At 42.0% G+C, this 27,155-nt stretch overlaps 1 protein-coding gene across 1 annotated transcript in view; it reads left to right on the top strand.

Moving 5' to 3' along the window:
* Nucleotides 1-27,155, top strand: part of ITGA8 (integrin subunit alpha 8) — a 550,523-nt gene that overhangs the window by 11,011 nt on the left and 512,357 nt on the right. The window contains exon 2 of the mRNA XM_069211593.1: nucleotides 26,580-26,707. Within this exon, the coding sequence (XP_069067694.1) occupies nucleotides 26,580-26,707 (128 nt within the window). The remainder of the gene's footprint in view (nucleotides 1-26,579; nucleotides 26,708-27,155) is intronic.

The following is a 27,155-nucleotide window of genomic DNA, read 5'->3' as shown; positions in this document are numbered from 1 at the left end:
GAAGATTTGGGTAGTTTTTAGGGGTGGGGTGGTAGTTTTTTTTTTTAAGGGGTAGGGTGGGGGTTGGGGTAGTTTTGCTTTTAGGGCAGGGGTGGGGGGTCGGGGTACTTTGGTTTTAGGGGCGGGGTTGGAGTAATTTTGTTTTTAGGGAGGGTGGGAGGCGGGTTTTTAGGGGCAGGGTGGGGGTCGGGTAATTTTGTATTTAGGGCAGGTGGAGGGCTCCAGGTAGTTTTATTTTGTGGGTGGGGGGGTCAGGGTAGTTGTGTTTATAGGGTGGGCGGTATGCGAAAACCATGCATGCCGTTTCACACATGCCTTTACTAGGCATGCCTTTACATAGAAAAATCATTGCAAAGGCATGCGTGGTAAACGGAAGCATGGAAACAACATGGTCGTTGTTCTGACCTTGTTGTTCAGGCATGCGTGGTTGGCGAATGCATTGTTCCATCTTACATCCAACCAGGAGTCACCAGGGAGCCCAAGCAGCACAACTAGAGAAGGGTCCCACGCTGCAGGAGAAGCACGCAGAGGGCTGTGCGTTGCAGGAAGGAGTGCTGGGGACTGAGGCTACATGGAGCCTGAAGATTTCTTGAAGGAGATGCCAAAAAGCCCTGTTAGCTGCAAGACATGTGGTGCACGGGGGTACTGTCCCACATCGGAAGGCAAGGGCTTACCTCCACCAAAGTTGGACAGCTTGCAGATAGGACCAAGAGGACTACTCTGAACCACCACCCATGATGCAGGATCCACGCAGCTCAGGATGACAAGAGATCCACGCAGCCGGTCGTCATTGCAATTGGTGCCTGCGGATGCAGGGGAGTGACTCCTGCACTCCAAGGGAGATTCCTTCTTGTGCATACAGAAGACTTGCTGCCCTCAGAGGATGCACAGCCAGGGAAATGTTGCAAAAGCTTGAAGGTGCTGTGAAAACAATTTTGCAAACAGTTCTGCCTTTGTAGGCTTGAGCTGTTCAAGTGGCATGAGGGCAGAATCTTGTCTGAGGGGTGGCAGCAGCTTCGGCTGTCCAGAAAACCCAGAAGGCTGGTAAGAGCAATGCTGGGAGTCATCTAAGGAGCCCCCAGAGTGCATGGAATCATACTTCCAATACTGGCAAATGTATCTGGGTATGATTCTGACAGCTTTGAAACTAAACATGTCTAGGTTCAGAGTTACCATTATGCAGCTGGAAATAGGTAGTGAACTGTGTCCAGTACATGTATAAAATGGCATCCCCACACTCACGAAGTCCAGGAAAATGGAACTGGAGTTTGTGGAGGCACCTCTGTTAGAGCAGGGGGTCCCTCACACACAGGTACTTGCACCCTGCCCCCTGGGCAAGGAGGGCCTGCCATAGGGGTGACTTACAGTAACCTGGTGCAGTGACCTGTAGTGAAAAGGGTGCATGCACCCTTTCACGCAGGCTGCAATGGCAGGCCTGCAGATACACTTTGCATGGGCTCCCCGTGGGTGGCATAATACATGCTGCAGCCCATGGGGATCCCCTGGTACCCCAGTGCCCTGGGTACCATATACTAAGGACTTACATGGGGGCACCAGTATGCCAAATGTGGGTGTAAGCACTTAAAGCAACCAAGTTTGATGGGAGAGAGCATAATCACTGGGGTTCTGGTTATCAGGATCCCAGTGAACACAGTCAAACACACTGACAACAGGCAGAAAATTGGGGTAACCATGCCAAGAAAGGGGGTACTTTCCTACACTATGAATGAAGAGCTTTGTGACATGAATATATTGAAAGAATGGGTTAGAAAAAGACAATAAGAGAGCAGCCAGTACTAACAGAATAGATGTGTTTCAAAGCCTTTCTAAATGTTGAACATTCTCTTTCATCTGACTTGCTTTAGAGAGTGGATCCCATAAAAATGGAGAAAGAAAAGAGAAGGCTCTCCTCCTAATCTTGCTTTGGGTGCTCAAAGAATATGCAATAAAAGCACACTGTTAGAACGAAGTGACTTATTCCAGGTTAAACAAGAAACGGGGTCTTGAATGAACATGGGGTCTTTACTGTGGTAAGCCTTTTAACAGTACCAGTGGGACTTTAATTGTATGCATCTTTTTAAAGGAAGCCAATGAAAGGCTTTAAGGGATTTCGAAACAAGATCAAATTTTCACAGAATGACAACTAATATAAACTTCTGATCTTGGACTTGCTGTGAAGCAGCTTTTGTAGGAAATCCCAGGTAATACTTGCATACATAATCAGGTTGAGAATTAATAGAAGATTAACTAAGTAGGCTTTGAATTCTTTAGGAATAGATATTAAGTTCTCACTTAACAAATTAAGCTTGTGAAAGCAGGACATGACAACAGAATTGATCTGAGTAGTCACAGTTCCATATTAATGAGAAGGCCTAAGTGTTTCGCATTGTTCTCAGGTAGAGATGGGTGTCCAAAACTGGTGGTCCATAACATAGGAGGCAAGAAGTTAATTGTTCCTAAGAGTAGGGCCTCTAATTTAGGCTCACTTCAATTACAAAAAGTTAAAATTCATCCATTCAAAAAGTGAAGAAAGACTTCTTACTAATTGTCTCTGCATTAGCACAAAAATGTGTCTAAATATAGAACAAGGTGAATGTCATCAGCATAAGAGAAAATCCCCCAAAGATTTTGACAATATTTGTCTGGGAATGTCTCTAAATATTGAATAGAATTGGCGAAATAGCTGTGCCCCGAGGTACTCCACATGTAACAAAAAAAGGTTTAAGAACGAAAAGCGGAAAGCATCAGAGAAAAAGTCCATAATCATTACATGCTTACCTTGAAGATGTAGTGGTAGGCGATGTAGTGAGTGCAATGTTATTGTAGGTCAACGTTACCCACTAAATCCTTGTGCCACTCAGCTTCATTACTTACCTATCACTATCAGAAGGGGTTCTTCTCATCCTGGTCAGTGCTTAAGTGAGATCCTTGCTCATTAAAAAGTCAAAGCTGACCACCTCAGGCTTAATCAGTCTTTATCCGACAGCTAATAACCTCATCACTTCCAAGTTACAGTTGAAGGTATATTGCCATTAGCTATACATGTATTTGGATGTCCAACCACCTGTTTGGCTCTTTATAGTCTGCATTTAGAACCATACACAAAACACACATCACTTCACTGGCTTGGGAATGTCGCTTCTAAATGAGTCAGAGATCAGTCAAATCCTCTCATAGACCTATCTGGCCAATACTTACTGTGGATGATCTACTCGAATTCTGGAGACTCTCAAGCTGGGAGGAGGACCATCTAGTGCTGGTATAGGCTTGTTCATGTTACTTCTCTGTAATAGACCACAGTCTATCAGCAAAGATAACAGCATGTTCAGTGACAGGTACCCCTTAATGCTCACTTTGTTCAACATTTGTGTGAGGATTCTAATCAAACCCCTGTTATAGGTTAGGTTCTGACACAATAGCGCCCTTCCTCAGAAAATAATGTACCCCTGTTAATATATCTTATTTTCCTTCCGGAATCCTAAGGGTTGATGTCACTAGACTTTGAACATGGAGGAGGGTGAGATAATTCAAGGCTGTAATCCTCCTTGACAACATCCAAAATCCTGTGATCTGAAGCAGAATTTTTCCAAGAGAGGGTATGGTTCCATCTCTCAAATGAAAATCCCGTTCTGTGATTGGAAAAGCAAAATCGCCAATGTCATAATAGCCACTATACTTAAGTTCTGTAGACCAAGGAGACCCAGACATGTACAATACACTAGTGCTAGAGAAATAACTTCTTGCTCTCCCATTAGATGACCAGTAACTGCTAGATGGTTTGAGGACAGACTGAGTTTGGGAGGTCACCTATCACCATAGTTGTGGCTGGGGAATGATCAGAACAGACAATAAACTGAGCATTCTCTGACACCAGCTTGGCCTACCACTTGAACTGGGTTCTAAACAGCCTCTGTTATACTATGGTACTGTCTTATGAACTGAATCTACTTTCTAGTCTGCTGGCTTTAACTGTGATAGCCCCACTGCTACTAAGGTAGCCCTGCCGAGTTTCCGAGGTTCATGCATGATGTGCTGCTCTAGTCCAGGATTTGTATTGGAATTCTGGGACTTGTAATGTTGTTCATCTGGTTATAAAACTACTCCAAGTCCCAGAATTCATAGGAACAACCCTGGACTGGAGTAGCACATCACACATGGACCTAGGAAGCATGACAGCTATGCTAAGGCTTGAGAAACTGAACCATTGTGACTCGTCTCCTTGATTAAAATCTGGTCGCTCACGGAATTCTGCAGGTTTTGATTAGCTGCTAACGTTTAAATCGTTCTCTTCTTCATGGTTTCTTTCTCATATCCTATATTCACTACGGTAAACATTCCTCTCGCGTCCCCACAGAGGAATTAATTATTGTTTTAATTTGATAGTAGTTTCAGTTTCCATGAAGAAAAGCGTCTCCGCTTTTGCAGCAACAGAATATTGAAGAAAACAAACACAAGTTTTGGGAAGAGGCCAATTAAAATACACACTGCGAGCATCTGGCTTTTAGGCCACAGCATCTGCGCGATCTGATTGTTCAATCTGTAGACATTATTTCCCTCAAATATTTTCAATCGATGCAGCTTTAAGAGCAATTCAATTCAATAAAATGTGCCAGATTGTCCTGCCGCTCTGACAGGTGCGAGCGCTCGGCTTGACGCTGAGCGCGTGAAGGTGCATTTTTTGGCGCCCATTCCAGTAGGGCTGCTCCATGGCTTTTTAACTGGAAAACTTGACAGATCTAATACTTTAACCCCTTTCCTGCCGCGCCGGCACCCCCCCACCGTGCTGTTTTTTTTTGTGGTTATTTGGGTTAGTTTGCACTGAGAGCTCCATAACTTTTTTTCCACATAGGTTACGTTATTCCCGCTAGATTTGTGTTCCTTTTTCCAACATCCTGTGGATTCTAAAGGTAGTTTGTGAATTCCCATGGAAGGGACAGGGATAATAGGCAATATAAAGTTACATTTTGAGTTTTTCTAGAAAAAATAGGGAAAAAGTGAGCTGAATAAAAGTGTTAGTTTTCCCCCCTAAAAATGGCATAAACGGACTGTTAATTTGCTAAAGTATCCATCGTCCCAGCTTTCAGGAACATACAGAGCTGAATGAAAAAAACGATTTTTTAACCACATTTTGTGGCATTTTTGAGGGAGGTAGCCCATTATTCCTATTTTTCATGGTCTCAACCTACTTCCAGCTTGTTGTGGAAATCAGAGTGAAACTCATGGGTGACCACAAATGCTATAGATTTCAGAAAAGTAGACAAAATTCCACATTTAGCAAGGGATCATATGTGTAGATCCCTCGAGGACTTCCCAATAAAATGAACTGTTGAAATAAAGAAATGTTTAAAATGAGTAGGAAGAAAACACCCATTTGTGATGTTTTCATCTGTAACTTTTTGTCACAGTGACCAATTTAAAAAGCAATATACTATTACGTCAGCTAGGCCATTCTGGTTGTGGAGTTATATTTGGTTTGTAGGTTCTTCAAGAATCCAAGTTACCCAGAGCCATCAACTGAGCTGCATCGCACAATGTTTTTTCATTGTGTACCGTGTGCATAGACCAATTTACATGGTGCACTGTCTTAATGAAAAATGGGTATAAAGAAAAGCTATGTATTTCTGAAATATGCACAAGATATGGAGTTTAGGAGCAGTGGTTATTTGAATTCGTAGGTACCCATACCTGCATAAGATTTAGAGAGTATTTTTCAAAATATCTTCTTTCTTACACACTGGTATACATTTGAAAGGCACAATGCAGTGAAATCCAATTGGTAAAAACAAACATCCTACTATTCTATTCTCCTACATGCCTTCTGATAAAAATGGTACCTCACTTGTATGTAGGTCTGATGCATGTGACAGGAAATGGACCAAAACACAAGATGAACACATAACATTTTTCCACTAAAAACTGACCCTTTTTTTCAACTTGGGAAACGTGTATTTTGGATCCTAGCTCAGTCGGCACCTAGGGAAAAGTAGCAAACTTGCACATTTGTTAAAACTAGACAACTAAGGGAATCCAGGGTGATGCAACTTGCATTGCTCTCACCAGGGTTTTTTTTTTAACCAGAACCTTTGCAAACGTGAGTGAAAAAACACACATTTCTGTGATGGAAAGTTATGGAATCTGTGGGCAGAAACAAGTGTCCCTCCACCCAGCATTCCCCTAAGTCTTGTGATAAAAATGGCACCTCACTTGTGTGACTAGACCTAGTGCCCGTGACAGGAAACGGCCCGAAACGCAACATGGATACATCACATTTTCCTACTCTAAACTGACCTGTTTTTTTGCAAAGTGGGTAGCTTTGGATTTCGGGCCCTAGCTTAGGTGGCACTTAGGGAAATCTAGCAAACATGCACATGTTTGAAAAGTAGACACCTGAGGAAGCCCAGGGTAGTGTGCCTTGCACGGACCCCATTAGGTTTTCGTGCCCACAATGCCAGGCAAACCTCAAACTTCACCTGAAATCAATACTTTTCCATATATTTTTATGATGGAAACTTACAGAATCTGCAGGAATCCACAAGATTCCTACCACCCAGCATTACCTCACCTGAGTTGATAAAAATGCTGCACCACTTGTGTGACTGGGCCTAGTGCCCGCGATAAGAATGGATCAAACCAATGTCAATGGGCGTGATTTCAGGCAATGTTTGAGGTTTGAAGGACATTGTGGGTGAGAAAGCCTTGTGGGATTCACCACACTGGACTCCCCTGGTTGTTTAGTTTTCAAAATTGGCTGTGGTTGGTAAGTTTCCATGAGTGGCAGCTGAGCATGTCCCCAAATCCTGCAGCTACCCCTATTGCTAAGGCCTTTTGTGTCAAGGTCTCATGGCTCACCCACACAAGTGAGGCACCATTTTTATTGGGAGTCTTGGGGAAATGCTGTGTGGTAGGAATTTTTTAGCTCCCCACAGTTTCCAGGTGCTTTTCTTCCAGATATTTGAGGAAAATGTGTGTTTTTAGTCAAAGTTTGAGGTTTGTAGAGCATTGTGGGGAAGAAAATGTTGTGTGATGCATGCGAAGCACACCACCCTGGACTGTCTGAATCTGATAGGCTCTTTCCAGTTGACAGCCTACTCAAGCCCAAAAAAGTGCAGTCGTCCACCATTGCATGTAGGACTATATTGGGAGTTAGCCACACACCTCTGGTCCATGTGTAAAAGCAACACCAAAAAGAATCTAATGTCCTCTCACTTGCCATTTTGATGGGATGCTTTAGATATCAGGGAAGCAGAAAGACTGTTGAGGTTTTAGAGCTGATAGTGGGTCTGATATTTGGATGGGCAAAACCCACCCCATTATTTTATCAAACAAATGTATTTCTGCCATACATTGGGCTTTCTGCCTCCCACTCAGGGGCAAATTGAAGGCATGCCTCCTGTCTGCCCCCGGAGAGGAAAAAAGACCAGTTTTCCCTTTTTGAGGTTGCGTGTGGCCAATGCCAGAGTGCAACAAGCACACCACTTTCTTTTGCCCCAAAGGCAAAATCCCTGGTATCAGATGGATTTTCTATTCCCCCGGTCACATTTTGGGCAACCACCCCTAATGGGACAAACCACTTATCTGCCCCCAGGGGGCACAAAGACGCTATTGATAGCCATGCCCACGTTGGACAGCCCTCACCCCTATATGTAAAAAACAAAACTTTCCCTGACATCTAGTGGGCTTTCTGCCCCCCCCCCCGGGTGTAAGCATCCCCAAATGCCTTCCACGGGGAAGGGGCAGTAAAACTGTTGGTTCATTAATTTGGGGGTAGGGGCATGGCCATGCCCAGGCTAGGCAACCCCCACCCCTATATTTTTATAAGAAATAAATCCCTGGTATTAAATGGGATCTGTGCTCCTCTGCTGTGGCAGATCAGGGGTAATTGCCATTCTCTGCCCCCCACAGGGGGCAGAAAGACTGAAATAATAAATTTTGCTCTGGGGAAGCACACGCTCTTGTCCAAGGGATGCTCCCCCCTCCCCAGTGGCTAGTGGGTGGATCCCTGCTTCAGAATTGCTCTCCTATGGTGATCCCCAGGCAGGAATCCACTGGGAAGAGGTACTATTGGAAAGCGGAGATTCTCCCCTTTTCAATAATACCTCTTACATGAGAATCAGTGCTCGAGGGGCTGATATATACCCTTGAGCACTAATTCAGTAAAAGAAATACGAGCCCATCGGCTTGTTTTACTTTCACTTTTTTTCTGAAATGACTTCAGCATGTGCTGCGCACCAGTTGTCACTGCAGTAAACAAAAACAAAAAAATCAGGCTGCCAGAGCAGCCTGATGAAAAAGAATAAAGGACTCCCTCTGGTGCAGGGTACCAAAGGGGCCTTTATAATCCTCCACAGTGTCGGCCAGTGGCAGACACCTGCACTAGAGAGGGTGTGGGGCCATTCACTGACAGGCGCAATAAAGTGGTTAAAGCTGGGAGTTCATGAGTCAAAAACTGTGTTTAACCCTTAGTCTTTGAAACAACCCTTGCATACATACACATAACAAGACATGCTCCTTAAAATGGTCAGTTAAAAGTCCTATTAATAAAGAAAATTCTTCCCAACAAATAAATACCTTTCTATTGCACACATCGAATCACATCATAATATAAACATTAACCAATAGTTCGTTACAACTCAAAAAATCCTTCACAGTTAATGAATCCCCAATCTCATATTCCATTCTTCCTAAGAATTGGCCTTAAAAGTACTTAACACACCTAGTACCTGGGAGGTAACACGCTTATAGAACAGGGGCTTTCTAAAATCAGACGACTCTAAACTGGAAGTTCTATTTCAAGACTGTGCTCTTCTAAATGAATGGTTATTCAATTGAGTTGCTCCTCCTTTAATGATCCTCCTTCCAATATTCCAATAAATTATCGTGACATCTTTTCACAAGATATGAGGTGGACGGAAGGTACAAGAGTAGAGAAGTACCTAGTATATCAGATACATGGCCTCTGGCCATGTCCTTGGCCAGAGACAAAAATAAATGCTGTGAACAGGGGCGTAGCTTGGTTAGTAAGATTGGGGCAGTGTGAGCTTCAGATTTTTCAACAATCATATTGGCACACAATGTTAAAATATATTATACGATAACCAAGGTGCCTGAGAGTGGTGCAAGGGGGAGTAGAAATGGAGAAAGGTGTGTATTGGTAGGAGTACTAAGTAGGAGAACAGGCAACATTTTGTAAAATAAACACCATTTTCGAGGACTTTCAAAACAGAATGGGCTAGAGTGTGTGTGCGTTTCTGTCTGTGTATGTAAACATTCCTGGTGAAATCCGGCAGACATCTGTACCCCACAATGCATCTGGAAATACATTTATTGGGGAGTGTAACACCCCAAACAGCCCCTCTAAAGCTATGCCCCTGGCTGTGAATAAATTGTTGTTCCATCTGACTGACCTGTTTAGTTTTGGATTCTATAATGGACATTCATACGTACGTTCTGGTTTGACCTCTAGTTTTTCCTGTAAAAGACACTGATTCTGCAATGAGGGAGATATCCCACTGTGAAAAGGACAGCAGTGTCCGCTGAATGACACCGGCATCACATGAGTTACGCCTCACCATAAAAATGGCACCAATGACACTAGAGTGCCATTTCCTTCATGAGGGTTACACCCCACTGTAAGAGTGACTCCATTACCAATAGAGTGACACTCCCGCTACAAGAGTGACGTCTCACTATGAGAATGAGACCCTTGTCCTCACATTGACTCTTGCAGCACACGAACCCCTGCCAAGAGAGTAACATCTCACTAATACAATAACACCAGCGTCCACAAATTGGAACTATTGCCAAGAGAGTTACATCCCACGTTATGAGTGACTCCAATGCAAATAGAGTAGCACTCCAGCCAGGAGAGCTACACGTCACTGTAAGAGTGACTCCAGTGTCACTAGAGTGGAACTCCCGACATGAGAGTGACAATGCACAATGAAAATTATGCCTCTGTGCTCAGATTGGCACTCGAACTGTGAGCTACACCTACCATCATAGTGACACCAATGCCACCAGACTGGCACTCCTGCCACAAGAGTGATAACACCCTATGAGAATTACATCAGTGTACTCAGATTCGACACTCAAACCATAAGTTACACCCCTACCTAATAGTGAGGCCAGCGCCACTGGACTGGCACATGAGAGTGGCATTTCACCTTAAGGGTAGACCTGAAGTCGTTAGAATAGCGTTTCTGCCAAGGGGTTTACACGCCACCCTAAAAGCAGCACAGATGACAAAAGACTGGCAATTCAACATGAGAGTGACATCCTCACCATGAAAGCACCACTCCACCATAGAAGGTCTGCCATCCTCCACACACTGCATTCATTTTTCTTTTTTATCCCCTTAAAGTAAAATTCTGATTTAGTGTGCGTTAATCTAATTTGGTAGTGCGCCTCAATTAATTCCAAGCCAAAAAGTGCCACTGGTTTGTTGTATAGAAAATTTGCCATTTGAATAAAAACCTTGCAGTTGAATAAATGATTTTATTGTCTAGAAATATTAAAATGTCCATTACAATATTTAAGAACACTTGCTAAGATACATAAATAAATAAGAAATGCTAAATATGTAAAGCATTCATAATATAATTTCCCTATTCACTTTTTAAAAAGCAGAAGTAAGGTCTTCAATGTTGATCAGATTTCCTATAAAATGGCAGTCATTTGCAGAAACATAGTACACAATAGCTTCCCTAATGGTATTGCAATCAGAATAACAAATGCAGGATTTAAATATTTTTTCTCAAATCCAAGGTAAACCGTTTGTATGCTCCGAGCCTTCGAATTATTACACTGTTCACGTCCAGGTTCAAAATGATGAGCTAAATATTCTAATGTATAGCATGCATGTATGTGTTTCTTTAAGGTAGATCGGTTGACAAGCCTGCTATTCTTACTCATAATCCATTTTATTGAGCCCTTGCGCTCAGATCAAGGCAACTTTGTAAGGTCGGATATATGTGGCAGATTGTTCCTGGTTATTACCCTGTTGTAGCCACAAGGTTTAAGTCAGTGGTATATGAATTTATATTTGCTAATTCCTTATACAGCAGGAATCCTAGAGCGTTTCTATCAGCCTTGGTGCAGTCACACATATAATTTAACGTTGCAACAAAATATCTTGCGGTAATCAGTGTCAAAGATAATTCGAGCCTTAATTTGCTGTGCTGAATAGATGAACGAAGGTTCAATAAAAATCTATTTTATTACATATAGTTTATTCCAGTCATTTATTATTTTTCCCTGAAAGGCTAATGACGTATAATAAAGAGGGTGTGAGTTTAGAGTATATTGCCTTAATGGATTGACAAATGGCACAACCTCCATAGATGTTCAAGAATCTTTTAGCTGATAGTGCAATGACCAGTCGGGGCTCATCCACTAGGGTGGAGGAGCGTCCCCCTCCCCCCCGCCAGTAGCTGCAAAACATTTACTATAAAATGATAATAAACTATGTTTATTATCGAATTATAGTAAAAGGGGCGGGGCCGTTGGGGCTGTGACAAGCACGAAGTGGGAGTGCTGCGCATGTGTGTTTTACCAGCCCTCTCGTCCCGACCAAACACGCATGCACACGAGTATCTCTCCAACCCAGCACTGTGTTGCCAGGTTGGAGACAGCAGACAGAGACTCCCACTCTGCCTTGTAGTGCCCTGGCTGGGTGCTCCGACAAGTCTTAACGCTGCTGTCATGCTGCCAGACGCATGAGAGCAGTGTTCAGATTGGCCGCAGAGCAGGCTGAGAGCCTGTGCCTGCAACTGAAGTGAAGGTAAGAGGAGAAGTGCAGAGGTGGTGGCGGTGGCAGCAATTCAGGTGTTTTTTTCCCCAATTAATTCCCCCCTCTCCATGGGCCGCCACGGGCTGCCCCACCCCTTAAACGCACCACAAGCTGCTCCTGGCAATGACAGGAGCTTCAGTTTCATTTTGAAATATGATTTCACCATGTTAAATTATAATCCACTGTTAATATCAAGTAGGTATAATGTTTGACTTCTTCCAAAATGTTGTCATCAATTTTTAGTCTTAAATGATTTCGATCCTTGTGAAATGGCATGATTTTATCTTCCCAAGATGTAGGGCCTAATTACAATCTTGGCAGATGGGGTTACTCTATCATAAACATGATGGATTTCCAGTCCACCGTATTATGATTCCATTATCCAATGGAAATCGTAAAACGGCAGACAAAATATCCGTCATATTTGTGACGGAGTATTCCATCCACCAAGTTTGTAATCAGTCCCTAAATGTTGTCATTTTTATTGCTGAATTCCTTGAAATGTGATAACTGGAGTTGTAGTCCAGACAGCTATTAGGTTTACCTGCTAGCTCTTGGGAGAGGCCGTCACTACAGTTTAGAAATGATGACATATTTGCTCTGTACAGTGAAACAAGTAGGGGTTCTAGAGCACAGCCATTTGTGGTTCGTATCTTAGCTGACAGAGTGCCCCTCATTTGATACATTTAAGGCCACGATTTGTCATGCAGAGATATAAAACAAATGCAGTATTGACTGGCTAATACCCCAATTTGATTTTCTGGATGACTTTATTAAATGCCAAAAAAAGTTGATATATCATGCATATAGGGTAAGATTCCTCCTTAAGGTTTTATTTATGAAATGTTTAAGAGTTATGATATTGTCAGCCATTAAACAGCAGGGTCTAAAGCCTGTTTGGTTAAGGGGAACTAAATTATGGTTGGTAGTCCAAGTATACAGGCTATACAATATGTATTTTGCAGAGTTTTTCTTCAGGGTCAAGGAGAGCAATGAGAAAGTCATTTTTTGTATCCTTGTTCAAACCTTTGTTACATAAGGGATGTATTACTGGTCCTTTCCACTAAATTAGATTAATGCACAATTCAAGGACCTGTATAAATAGGTTGTGGAGTATTACACTCCAAAGATTAGGGTCAACTTCTAACGCATCAATTGGTATCCCACATGGTCCACTGCTTTAGAGGAATGGGACTTCTTTATCAAAGCGTCTGTTTCCATTTGGGAACTGTGCAGATCAATATTTGAGTAATTCAAAGGTTAAGGCGTGGTGAAGACACTGCTAGCATAAAGATCATCTACATGCAACTTCCAGGTATTATATGATATGAAATGATCTTCAGCTGCCCTGTGGGACCCTGTACCCCAACTAATTAAAGACCAAAATAATTTAGCATTAAACCTTTAATTGCAAAGTGTTATTTCATCCAAATTTTGTATTCATTCCATCTACGAATTTCCAGTATTTCTCGTTAATAGCACTTTATCATTATGTTTCTTCATGGAGACCATTGCTTCTTCAAAAATAACCTCAACTGCTAACCATATTTACTTTTAAGGTGAGAGCTTGATCTATTGTTTGGTTTAGTTAAAATAAAGTTGAGTATTTTCTGTGATAGTTATTCCCAACCAATACACCAATTAGTTAAGAAAGGATTGTGAGCTTAAGAATCAAGATGTGAGATGATAAAACCCTGTTTTCTTGATGATGACGTTTTTTGATTAAGAGTACTATTAAACTTGATCGTGCTTTGATTTATTGAACTGTCTGTTAAATGCAAATCTTCTGTCATCCAAATGTTATAATTATTAAGTAATGTAATTTTAGTGTATCATGATCACGTTCCTTCTTTTCTGCAATTTGATCATTTTTGCACAAGGAAAAGGTGTCACAATGTAGTAAAGTAGTCAATAATACTTTTTGAATTAGACGAGAGTACCGTGGGTCTTTCTGGAAGTTTTTACAAAAACCTCCCATTTAGTGTATGGAAGCCTAACTCAAAAAGTCGTTTCCACATAAACCACCTTTTAGGTTTCATATTGTTCTGTCAATTAGCTTTCAGAATGGAAGGAAACTTTGAATAAGAAATCCTATGATGGGAGATTCTTCCAGTGATTAAACAATAAATTGTTGAAATCTCCTGTGATTATAACTATGCTAGTTGGATTTTGGTTCAAAATAGTTTTAATTTCATCAAGCACCATGCGAAGGCCTAATTTATTCTTTAGTAATAATGGTGGAAAGTAAATGTTCAATAATGGAACACACTTTTACCTTTTATGACCTATTAAAATTGTTCATATTTGTTCAGCTTTAGTGTTAATTATGGTGGTTTTTAACCTGATGCTGTTATGAATTAATGTTATTAGTCCACCCTGCCGGACTTCCCTTGGAACTTGGTTTATCAAAACTTTCATATGTATGAAAGTCTGGGAAATTAAAGGTTTTCTATGCCAGGTTCTATGCCAGGTTTCCTACAGACAGACCAATTGTTGGTTATCTAATCACCACTCAGTTTTATGTGCCTCTCTATTCTGGCAATATTCCAAGAACAAAATAGCAAGCTGTTGGATTTTTAAATAACTTCATCATGCATTTGGCAAGGTATGGCTTGGGATTGTCAAGTACTGGATGAAATTTGGGTCTTATGAATCTGTAATGGTAACCTGGCATCTAGTAGCAGGGTGTTTGGTATCAGCAATGCATAGTTTAATGTTGTGTATTGCACTGGTGAGGCATCTGATATGGTTTATTTTATTGATACATCCAAAACGATGATATTTTTGACAGAACTTCTCTTGTAATATACATATATTTACATTTGGTCGGTCTTGATAATGATATACCTCAGAAATCTAATTCAGCTTCCCTCACTCAAACGTTTTTGCACTATTAATTCTGTAGACCACATAGTACAAGTGGATTCAGTTTTATAGCTGAGTTCATTAAAGAAGCTTACACTCCTAAATTCTCTAAAATATATGTCCCTTCATCCCAGGAAATGTAATATTTTGAGAATATTTTGCTGGTTAAGTATATCATAGGCTCCTTGTGATATATAATCAGGAGTAAAACCAAGAATGGTACAGCCATTGTCAACATTCACTGACAATGAAAATACCATGTGGTTATATTTCAGTATAGGATGTGGAAATGGAGCATTACCTGAACTGGTGGATAGGTGATCATGCACGTTCAGATTTATGTTATTTATATCATGTGTAGAAACCAAAATTTGATCATGTGTAGAAACCAAAATTTGATTAAGTTGAGAGTCTTAGTATTTTTTAGTGCAGTGGTTGAGACTGTGTTTGAAAGCACCTTAACAAGAAGTCCAAAATAATTTGCTATTATATTGGCAAGAGTTGTGGAGCCTGGATTCATGCAGGGTTTAGAATCAGAAGAATCAGAAGGAATGTCAAATCCTGAGGTAACTACTGGAAGGGCAGAAATAGGAGGAACCTTTTTTGAGTGGATGGTGATGTCACCTGCAACCGTTCTTTACTTGCGTGTTTATTTGTTGCATTTGTGGGCAGACCTTGGTGTCCAATATATTCCTATCACCTAGGGTAGGAAGAGGGTCAATGTCCTCACTTGTGCAATGGCATTATTTCTGATTAAATATTGGGAAAAATTGGATTTGTTTTTGTTAAAATTTGATTCATATAGACATCTCTAGATTCTTTAAGACTGTATTTCAACCCCTTAGGTGCATGGGACAAGGTGGTTATGTCCTCGGCCACAATGCTCGTGTGCCGAGGATGTAACCACCTCAACTTGCACCCGGCCCACAGCGCTCCCCCAAGGGCCCCCCACTCCCCTCTTATGGGCAGGGATGGAAGGGGAATCGTTTCCCTTTCTTTCCCTGCCCCCCACCCACCCCAGTGACGTTGCGCGCTGACCTCATCAGAGGCTGCCCCCATCGCGCTGGAAGCCCAGGGTCGCTCCCCTGGGTGGTGAAATTCTTTTTAGGCCATTTCTGCCCAAAGGGGGCAGAAACCACAAGGCACCAGGGATTTCTTTTTTTTTTTTTTACTGATGGGGAGTGAGCCCTTAGGCAAGGGTCGCTCTCCTGGGGGGGCAAGTTTATTTTAGGTCATTTCTGCCCACCCTGGGGGCAGATCAGCCTATTTTTCTTAGGCCAATCTGCCCCCAAGAGGGGCAGAAGCCACTAGACAACAGGGATTTTTCTTTTGCACCAATTTCACACAAGGGGAGCGACCCCTTAGGCAAGGGTCACTCCCCTCGGGGGAAAATTTATTTTAGGCCTTTTCTGCCCCCATCGGCCTATTTCTATAAGGCGATCTGCCCCTGGGGTGGCAGAAACCACTTAGGCATCAGGAATAGGTGTGTGTTTTGTTTGCGTGTCAGCCCCTTCAGGAAGGTTTGCTCCGCATGGGGGCACATTACTGTGGCCATTTGTGCCCCCCTCGGGGGCAGATTGGCCTATTTTTGTAAGGACCATCGGTCTCCAAGGAGGACAGAAAGCCCAGCAGACACCAGGGAAGATTTGAAAAAAAAAAAAAACAGGGTGGAGGTATGGCCATACCCCCATCCTAAATAAATGGGGACAAAGTTCTTCTACCCACCGGTGGTCAGACAGGGAAATTACCCCTGATCCACTCCCCAGAGGTGCAGAGAGCCTACCAGATACTAGGGAATTAAACCCATTAAAAAAAAATAGTGGGGTGGTGGCTACCAACCAGTATGTGCATGGTTATGCCCCCATCCCAACTGAAGTGGGTAATAGTCTTTCAGCTCTCCCCCCGCACACTAAAAGATCTTATCCCAGCAGCAAGCAAGAGGACACATGATTATTTTGTGTTTTGGTTTTACATTTGGGCCATGCAAGCTTGTCTAACTCTCAAAATCATCCCACTTGGCATGGTGAGGTCTGCACTTTTTGGACTTTGGGACGCTGCCATGTAGAAAAATCTACAAGACCTAGACACATCTGAAAATTAAACATCTGGGTGAGTCCATAAGTGGTGTGCTTCATATGCAGACCGATCATTTTCTTACCCACAATGCCCTGCAAACCTCCAACTTTGCTTAAAATCACACATTTTCCCCAAATTTTTGTGATGGAATCTTACGGAATCTGCAGGGATCCACAAAATTCCAACCACCCAGCATTGTCACATTTATACCGATAAATATTCTGCCCCACCTGTCAGTCTAAAAAATGTTTTTTTTCAAACTGCTCTTTTGGACCCGCTTTGGTTCCCCCTCCATTTCAACATGTTTTTGGCTCTTCCTTTTCACAGGCACTTGGCACACCTACACAGTTGAGGTATCATTTTTATCGGGAAAGTGAGGGGAACAGTGGGTGGTAGGAAATTTGTGATGGTTCGGTGATCCCACACAGAAATGTGAGAAAAATATGATTCTTTAGCCAAATTTGAGGACTACCGAGGATTCTGGGTAAAAAAACACTGAAGGGTTTCTATGCAAGTCACACCTCCCTGGACTCCCTCGGGTGTCTAGTTTTTAGAAATGTCTGGGTTTGATAGGTTTCCCTAGATGGCTGCTGAACCCAGGACCTAAAACGCAGGCGCCCCCTGCAAAAACAAGTAGCTTTGAATTTGATAATTTTGATGTGTCCACGTAATGTTTTGGGGCATTTCCTGTTGTGGGCACTAGGTCTACCCACACAAGTGAGGTAACATTTTACCGGGAGACTTGGGGGAATGCTGGGTGGAAGGAAATTTGTGGCTCCTCTCATATTCCAGAACTTTCTATCACTGAAATGTGAGGAAAAGGTGTTTTTCTTGCCAAATTTTGAGGTTTGCAAAGAATTCAGGGTAACAGAACCTGGTGAGAGTGCCAGACGTTACCCCATCCTGGATTCCCCTAGGTGTCTAGTTTTAAAAAATGCACAGGTTTGGTAGGTTTTCCTAGGTGCCAGCTGATCTAGAGACAAAAATCCACAGGTAAGCACTTTCCAAAAAACATGTCAGTTGTCAATGCAAAAATGTTATGTGTCCATGTTGCGTTTTGGGACTTTTCCTGTCGTGGGCACTAGGCCTACCAACACAAGTGAGGTGCCATTTTTATCGGGAGACTTGGAGGAATGCGGTGTGGAATGACATTTGTGGCTTCTCTCAGATTCCAGAACTTTCTAACACCGAAATGTGAGGAAGAAATGTTTTTTATGCCAAATTTTGAGGTTTGGAAAGGATCTGGGTAACAGAACCGGTGAGAGCCCCACAAGTCACCCCATTCTGCATTCCACTAGGTGTCTAGTTTTAAAAAATGTATAGGTTTGCTAAACTAGAGGACAAATTCAAAAGCTAGGCACTTTGGAAAAAACAGGTCAGTTTTCTTAGGGAAAATGTGATGTGTCCATGTTGTGGATTGGGGTGTTTCCTGTCACGGGCACTAGGCCTACCTACATAAAAGTGAAATACCATTTTTATCGGAAGACTTGGGGGAATGCTGGATGGAAGGAAATTTGTGGCTCCTCTCAGATTCCCGAACTTTCTGTCACCAAAATGTGATGAAAAAGTGTTTTTTTTGGCCAAATTTTAAGGTTTGCAAAGGATTCTGGGCAACAGAACCTGGTGAGAGCCCCACAAGTCACCCCATCCTGGATTCCCCTACGTGTATAGTTTTGAGAAATGCACCGGTGTGGTAGGTTACCTAGATGCCGGCTGAGCTATAAGCCAAAATCCATAGCTAGGCACTTTCCAAAAAACATGTCGGATTTCAATGTAAAAATGTCATGTGTCCATGTTGCGTTTCCTATCGCGGGCATTATGCCTACCCACGCAACTGAGGTACCCTTTTTATCAGGGTTCTTGGGGGAACAAGTGTTATTGCCCCTTGTCTTTCACTACATTTTTTCCGTCGAAATGTAAGACAGTGTGTAAAAAAAGACGACTATTTAAGAATTGCCCCGTAATTCACATGCTAGTATGGCGACACCGGAATTCAGAGATGTGCAAAGAACCACTGCTTCTCAACACCTTATCTTGTGCCCATTTTGGAAATACAAAGGTTTCCTTGATACCTCTTTTTTACTCTTTATATTTCACCAAATGAATTGCTGTATACCCGCTATACAATGAAAACCCATAGCAAGGTGCGGCTTCTTTATTGGTTCTGGGTACCTAGGGTTCTTGATGAACCTACAAGCCCTATATATCTCCGCAACCAGAAGAGTCCAGCAGACCTAAGGGTATATTGCTTTCAAAATTCTGCCATAGCTGGAAAAACCTATAGAAGAAAATGTGGACAGAAATGACTAATTTTTTCACCTCAATTTCAATATTTTGTTTATTTTAGCTGTTACTTTCTGTAGGAAAACCTTGAAGGAGTTACAGAAGTGACCCCTTGTTAAATTCAGAATTTTGCCTACTTTTCAGAAATGTTTAGCTGTCCAGGATCCAGCATTGGTTTTACATCAATTTCTGTCACTAACTGGAAGGAGACTGAAAGCACAAAAAATAGTAAAAATGGAGTATGTCCCAGTAAAATGCCAAACTTGTGTTGAAAAATGTGGTTTTCTGATTCAAGTCTGTCTGTTCCTGAAAGCTGGGAAGATGGTGATTTTAGCACCGCAAACCCTTTGTTGATGCCATTTTCAGGAAAAAAAACACAAGCCTTCTGCAGCCCTTTTGTCCTATTTAAAAAAAAAACGAAATTTTTGTTGTATTTTGGCTAATTTCTTGATCTCCTCCAGGAAAAGCCACAAACTCTGGGTAGCTCTAGATTCCCTAGGATGTTGGAAATAAAGGATGCAAATTTGGCATGGGTAGCTTATGTGGACAAAAAGTTATGAGGGACAAAGCGCGAACTGCCCCAAATAGCCAAAAAAAGGCTTGGTTCCTGAGGGATAAAAGGCCTGGCTAAGGGGTTATTATATTCTCCTTAATATTTTGAAACAATGCTTCTGACCTAACGATGAAGCACATGATTAGATCCTATCCACTCTTCCCCTCCAATAAAGGATCAGTTGAAGCTTCATATGTCACCAGCTCATCCATTTTTATCCCTGTTTTGTCCGACTGTCCTGGCTGACATGTATTTATGTCTAAGTGGCCACCTGGCCCGTTCATTTCTTTTAGTGAGTGATCATTGGGTCTCTGCTATTATTACCTTTTATGACACATGGACAAGATACTGTGCTAATCTCTTCACATCCGTGGATAGGCTATGGTATAAGGATGCTAGGGATTTGAGAGATGAGTTGTGATTGCTCCAGTTACTTGCCGTACCGGATAGACTGAAGATGTAGATACATCATTTTCATCTTTCGGCACAATAGCTGAGTCATTTAGTTTGCAAAGTTAGGAACTGGACTGCAGGTCTGTGGACATGAGTTGTGTAGATCGGGGATGAGATGGTAAGTTCATTTTACAGAAGAATGATCAGCATCAGACTAATTTGAGTTGGATGATACACAGATCTGAGCAAAAGGAATTGATCCACTGCTAATAGTCCCTGCTGTGGTGATTCCCTCCTGAAAGCGATCTTTGATTAACCTTGCTTTATCAATCTAGGAGTGAATATCTGTAATGTCTGCTGCAGAGGCATGGAAACCAAATCTGCTGAGTTTAGAGTCCTTCTGAAAGCTCTCCAGCATAGCAGCTGGCTTGACTAACACTTTTTTTGCAGATTTTTTGTGTGACTTGGTTGTTATAATTAAAACCAAACGAGGCAGAGAAAAAGTGCACCGGAGACCAGAACGGTCGGATCTGCATAAATGAATGCTCAGTAGGATACCTTAGAGTGTTCAATCCAGGGCAGGAGTATTTATTTGAAGACCGATTTCCAAATAAACGTGGATTCTTTGAGGATTCGGCCGGTTCGGGGTCTATCCTCATTATAAAAAAAATATCTCCATCCACTTTCACACCCAGTTGTTTTCTGTTTGTGACATATATGTCATTAACAAAGCTGCAGATTTATCTTACATTGGGCCCCCAGATTGCTCTTAATTCGAGTCAAAATTGCTCTCTTTTGATCTTAGCATATGCCCACAATAAGGACAACAGATCTGAAGCCATGTGGTGCAGGAAGCAGAACATAACTGCGGGGCGTTAGTGAAAACACTGCCTCCATCCAGTTTCTTAGAGAGTGAAGCCGAGGGACTAAAGCAGAGAGCTCCAGGACACACTCATGGGCGCCCTGTTTCCCCTTCGGTGCCACGCCTATATATGTCCTGTTGCCTTTTGATGCACATCCGGGCTGGTGTAAAAGAATATGCTTAACTGTGCAGTTGTCCTGAGTGCAGCGTCAACAAAAATAAATTTGCAACCATTTGGTCAGCAGTGCTTTCAGTGGAATGAAAAAAGGTGGTGGTGGTTACGGCTCTGAATGGGCTGAAGAGGCTTGAGTTAGGCTCCGAGTTAGAGCCATTAGCGGTTGTAAACTCCCAACCGGACTTTTCTTGCCTCATTAAATAAAAATAAAAAAGCGCGATTGCGCTGCTAAAAAATGGAAATGGAATTAGAAACGGTCTCAGGGTCGAGGTCATGCAAAGCGCTCGACTTCTGCAAAGCGAGATCGTTCTGCGAAAAAAGATAAAGATAAAAAGTAGTCCACAAACCGGACGGCAAACAGTGACCCTCGTATGTTTTCAGTACTTGGTCGCTGGACTCTAGGAGGGCTAATCACTGGAAAAGGCATGACATATGAATGCCTTCCACTAATGAAAGCAAGCAGATTTGAAAAGGCAAGCCCACGAACCAATGAAAGACACTGACGTGACATGGGCGGGGCTCCGAGCCCTTTTCTAACTACTACAGCGTCTCGCAAGCGATACGCATGCGCAAGCACATGATATCCCAGGCTCCACCCTAAAAAGATCAGTTTCTTACCTGTAAAGTTACTTTTCAGTCTGACTCCAGGGAAATACTCCCTGAATCCACAACTTTGACCCAGAGCAAGAAGTAGAACGACTGAAAGGGGAGAAAGTCTGAAGAGAAAGACTGGAAAACAGTACCAAAGGCGGACACAGGCTAGGAAGCTGTGATTTGCAGCAGCACCAGCAGTGATGTCATAAGAAAAACTTTGGGTCCCTGCAAGCAGAGCTGCGGCTTTTCATAACTTTAAAATTTTAATAACAGAATGGTCCAAGAAAATGCAATTGTTTTTTTTTATATCTGCACGGTTAGCTGCCTATTTCATAATTTTCGCTCCTCTGAAATACCTAGTCATTCTACCCCATTCTACCACACACCCTTCTCTGTCCTAACCTTGAAAAAAGTAAACTAGTACAAAATATGAAGAGCTGTTATGGTATATTGCATATGGAATCTTTTTGGAGTAGGTTCCCTGGCAGCTACTCTGTTCAGTTACTCAGTAAGAGCACTTAATGACCCTGGGTAGACCTCTGCAGCTCTCATCGCCTGCTAAACATCAGCTCTAAAAGCCCATGTATGATAAATGTTCTTATATACTAGTGTGTGCTTATATGTATGTGTCTGGGAGGGTAGAACTTTACAGATTTTGTTTTTGCCACATAATATTATTTGAAACCACTTTTTCTAATGATTTAGGCAGGCATGTCTGCAATTCCACCCACACAGATGTCTGCAGTCGTTTTGGCTCCCCTCACTCTGTTTCCACCTACCCAGCCAAAATATGTCTTTCAGCTAGGGCAAAATCTTGTTCGAAGCAGTGGTTTACTTGTAGCATTGTATGGCAAATACGTTCACATTGATTATTCCTAAAAATAGTGATGACGTGTTTTTTTAAACATTTTTTGTAGTCGGGGTATAAGTTCGGCAACAGTGAATGTTAACAGCATAGAACTGAGCTCTCAGTTGTTTACACAAAACGTTTAGCCTCTTTCTGAAGAAGGTCATTTTATTCAGAGCTATTTTTAGGGCGTTTGAAACAGGAATTGACTATAGTTCTGTATTCTGCTCAGTCAAACTTTTTTTATCACGCGTCTTAAGCATGCTAAACACAGATACATTATGAGCAATGCGCAGATGCAGGCACGGGCGCGCGCTCCCCCCACTCCCCGCCCCCCGCCACACACACACACAAAGCACCTGTACTGTAACTATTGCAGTGAATAATTCACCCAAGCACTCAGAATAAGGCAGATTATTATGGGCAGCGGCAAAGCTATATTTCCTGGTGTGAAGAACACAGGTATAGAACAGGCAGCAGCGGCAGTGCAAGATTGACTCACACCCCACACAGAACAGGTGTTGTGTGGACAGTGAAAGATTCCCATGAACAGTTCAAGAAGCAGCAAAGAAGGCAGCATGGGTAGTATCAATGGCAGCTCCTCATCATCCTGCAGTTTCAATATTGGATAACTTCAAAGTGAGTGAAAAATATTGCCTATCCATAGTAAAAGCAAGAAGACGAATTATAACCAACTGAAAAGTGAGGTTCTGTATTCACTTTACAACATATACAGCACTGTCATGGTCTCCCCTACAATGTTGTGTACAGTTTCTGGAGGCCAAATCGACAATGTTGTGTTCAATTCTAGGGGTTGCTTTTGGAGCATTTCAAAATCTATATAACATTCAGACCAGCAGAGGAAATGATGTCTAACGAGCTTTGACACTAATGATAGGTCTGGCTCATAACTCAATGAGAATCGTCAGTCACTGATAAGTTTAGCTACGCGACAAGGCATCATATATACACCCTGTCCTCATCTTTGCACTCACACATCCATTTACCTGTCCACTGACTGATTGTTCAATTCACCAATTTACTGATTCACAACAAAATAGGTAAACAAACGCAAAAAGCACATGAAGATGCATTTAAATATTTAAAGAATAATAAAATCTGCCACCACGTAAACTTAGTTGCCATGTGCTTGCAATACAAAAATAATAATAAACATAGCAGCAGACAGTTGTCTTTCAATAGCATTTTACACAGTGTATTTTTGTTTTAAAGTTCCAACACAACTGCCACATTCATAAGCAACATGTTGACCATTTTGGTTTGGTACACACAATGATACAGTATGAACATTAACATCCCAAATAAGCCTCTCAGTAAATATCACACTGGCAGCCATCTTTGAATGCTAAAGTCTACAATTTATCATTGCTGTACTAGCCCAAGGTGGTCATCATAACGCTTCTCAACCTGGCACCATCTTTGGATGGTAAAAACATGATATACTACGGACAATACCATCCCATGATGTCTGCCCAGTTTAGAAATAGTGGCTCTACAGGAAGCACACACTGCAAATAAAATAAGTAGTAAGCAAACATCTAGTAAGACTGTCTGGGGAGTTTCAGGGCGCTCTTATTGGGAACCTATGAAAAGGAAAAAATTGAAAACTGACCCACTAGTCACCATTCCAGACATGCAATAATACTGATATTCAGAAGAAAGTGCACTTCTGATCAAGTGAAATGCAATTATTAACAGGGAAACTGACAATGGCAGAAATGTGCCAACCTATTGTGCCATTCAGAATGCTGTTGCAGTGGGACAATGAAAGTGAATGGTACTTGAACAGACGATAGAGGGATGTCACAAAGTCCTTTTGGATATGTATGCATGTAGAGCTTTTATTATTTTTTATTACATTTTACAAGATCCATGGTCCCTCTCTCAGGTGTCATAAAATTACAAATATGCACAAAAAATACAACCCATTCTAAAAGCAGCACAACAGCAATTCTAAAAGTGCACATTTTCGATCACAAGTATTTGTCACAGGGGCTAACCAGCAGCAAAACCCTTGCTTGCTGTGGTAATCTCAGATTTTCTTTAACAAAATAACTGCCTTGTTAATAGTAATGGTATTCCACCTTAAAGGCCTGTTGACTTTAACATATGCTTTTCACAAAAAATACAATTTGTTGTATATTAACTTAATAAACAGACCAGGCCAATAGCCTTTATCAATGGCTTGCCTTTATAACCAATGCATTCCCACTGTCTTGATTCTAAGCTTTCCTGCAAGATGAAAAGAGCAATGGAAGCTATCCTGTTCAGTGAATGCACTCAACTTCTGCCAATTCAAACTTAGTACTCACGACAATCAACATTCGGATGTAGCAAATACCCCTCTTCCATTAGTGCTTGTTTAAGCTCTTTTTCTGTTCATCACATAAGGTCTGATGAAAGCTATACTGCCAAGTCAGACCAAATAATAAAATACTTTATTGTTTTCTTTAAGGTAAAATCTGCTCAAATATAAGTTCATTGTAACATTGCCATACAAGTGGAGAAATGTGACAGTTACATTAGGATACATCATACATGTGGAAAAATGTGAGACAGTTGTATTAAGATACAATGTTAAGTCTAAAACAATCCGCAGTTACGCTGGCAGACTGAACAAAAAGACAAATATTTATGATTATCTTGTAAATGTAAAATGCTGTGTAAGACAATGAAGGATTCTAGAGCTGTTATTCTCTGCTGTCATTATAAGTGGCTTTCATGGCTGACACATTCCCTAAGAGTGGTCAGTTGTCTAACTCTTCAGTACGGCTCTGTAGTATCATTAGGTGGATAAGGCATAGAGATGTTTTGGCAGAGCTCCACATGTACCAGGTTTGCGCATTCTGTAGGGCTTGGCAGGGGAAGTGGGTGAACTTGTTAAACATAACTTTGAAAGGAATTTAGCCACTCCCTCCAGTTGAGCTCTAAGAAAGGTACACCCATCTGAAGACCCACAGAGGAAGGCCCTGAAGCAGACTAAAATGCTGCCTAATCTGCAAGCTGAATGCAGGGGCATACATCACCATCCTGGGAGTACCTGGCATTCGGTCCACCTTTACATAGGCACTATCGGTCTAGTGCATGGTTGACCCTGGGGCATTGAATCTCTTCCATTACCCCCTAGGGTGTCTTTAAAAGCTGGACTGCACTTAAATTACGATGTGAACAGATTAGCAATTCCATACATCTCAATTTTACTGCCTCTGCCCTGGAGAAGATCATGTCTAATATAGGTCCTCTCTGGTGCCTTGCGATCTTGACCAGTTAAATAAAACCCCTAGCGTCCATAAGACCATCCAATTTCTGAGGGAACAAGTAACACCTCAGGTTTCTACTCATAGTTGTCAAAAATTAGTATATTCTGAGAGGATCCTCTGTACTTTGTATTAAGTCAGAGAGTAAGTATACACATGTCCCATGGTAACCCTGTGCTCTGTAAACTAGTAAGATTTAAAGACAGTGTTTTGGGCAAATATCTATAATCTGTCCTTACTTGACCTTCCAACCCCTATCCTAAAATGGAAACTTTAATGCCCTGAGGATCATAATTGTTACACTTGTTCTCTGAACCTCTCCTGCTCTGTCGGTTCTGAGGATGGTGCAATGGCAGTCCAGGACCTTATCACTGATCAGTTCTTTGATGTTCTAAGCCAATTCCAGGATGCCAGACGTGCAGTCATAGGTTCCAATTACTCATGTTATTCCAACTTTCTCTTTAAACCAGGTATCCGAAAGTGCTCTAGTTCTACTATCTTTTCTCCAGCGTTCACGCTAAGCAGGTAGGATCTGCCTTGTGACAGTAGGACACCACAAATGGTAGCGCAAAACCCAGGATAAATATATAAGAGGAGCTGAAGTTAAGTAGCCTGTCTCGGAGTAGATCTAATGTAATATAATGTAAAGTGGATTTGTAGAGCACTGTTGGTCACCCATGAGGGTATCCAGATGCTGTAGATTGCTGACGTTTGTGAGCTCTGATGCCTACAGGCTGGCAGAGCAGCACATCAGAGGGTAATTCAGCCTTGTGGCAGTGGGATGTTGTTTGGATTTATTGATTGATTTGCTTTATACAGCCTGGAAGTCGCCATCTTACATATTACCTTGTCTCCCCTTTTCTAGAGTAAGTGTCTTGGTTGGAGCCCCAAAAGCTAACACAACCCAGCCGGAGATAGTTGAAGGTGGAGCTGTGTATTACTGTCCTTGGCCGCGGACATCTGACTGCAAACAGATCCCTTTTGATGTTACAAGTAAGTACAGCTGAATTACTGTCAGCGTGCCCGCAACAGTGTACCACGAGGGACTCAAATTCTTAGAGTGACCACATTCTTACTTCTGCTGAATTAGAAATTAGAAATGACCAGAGCCAGTTGACAACCCTTCCTCAGAGCAGCATCCCTTCCAGTACCACAAGATTATTCTTGGCCAGGGTAAATGCTCTGCGGCTATTAACAAAAAATATAACAGTAAACCTTCAGACAGGCAGGGACATTATATTTGCTAACAGCAGAACATGATCACAGAAATAGATTTGACCATTTTGCCAAGTGGAACGTGCGTCTATATAAAGTCATTTTGTTGGCAGAAGCCTTCAAGACTAATGGGATTAGTCTTGTGGTCACATGTGTCATGATGAACAATAGCATAAGCAAATTGCAGATTTATCGCTTCAATTGATTGGCTACTGTGGTGATCGGC

This window comes from Pleurodeles waltl, chromosome 10, assembly GCF_031143425.1.
Source record: "Pleurodeles waltl isolate 20211129_DDA chromosome 10, aPleWal1.hap1.20221129, whole genome shotgun sequence".
Classification (NCBI taxonomy): domain Eukaryota; kingdom Metazoa; phylum Chordata; class Amphibia; order Caudata; family Salamandridae; genus Pleurodeles; species Pleurodeles waltl.
This window is presented reverse-complemented; position numbering and strand designations above follow the sequence as displayed.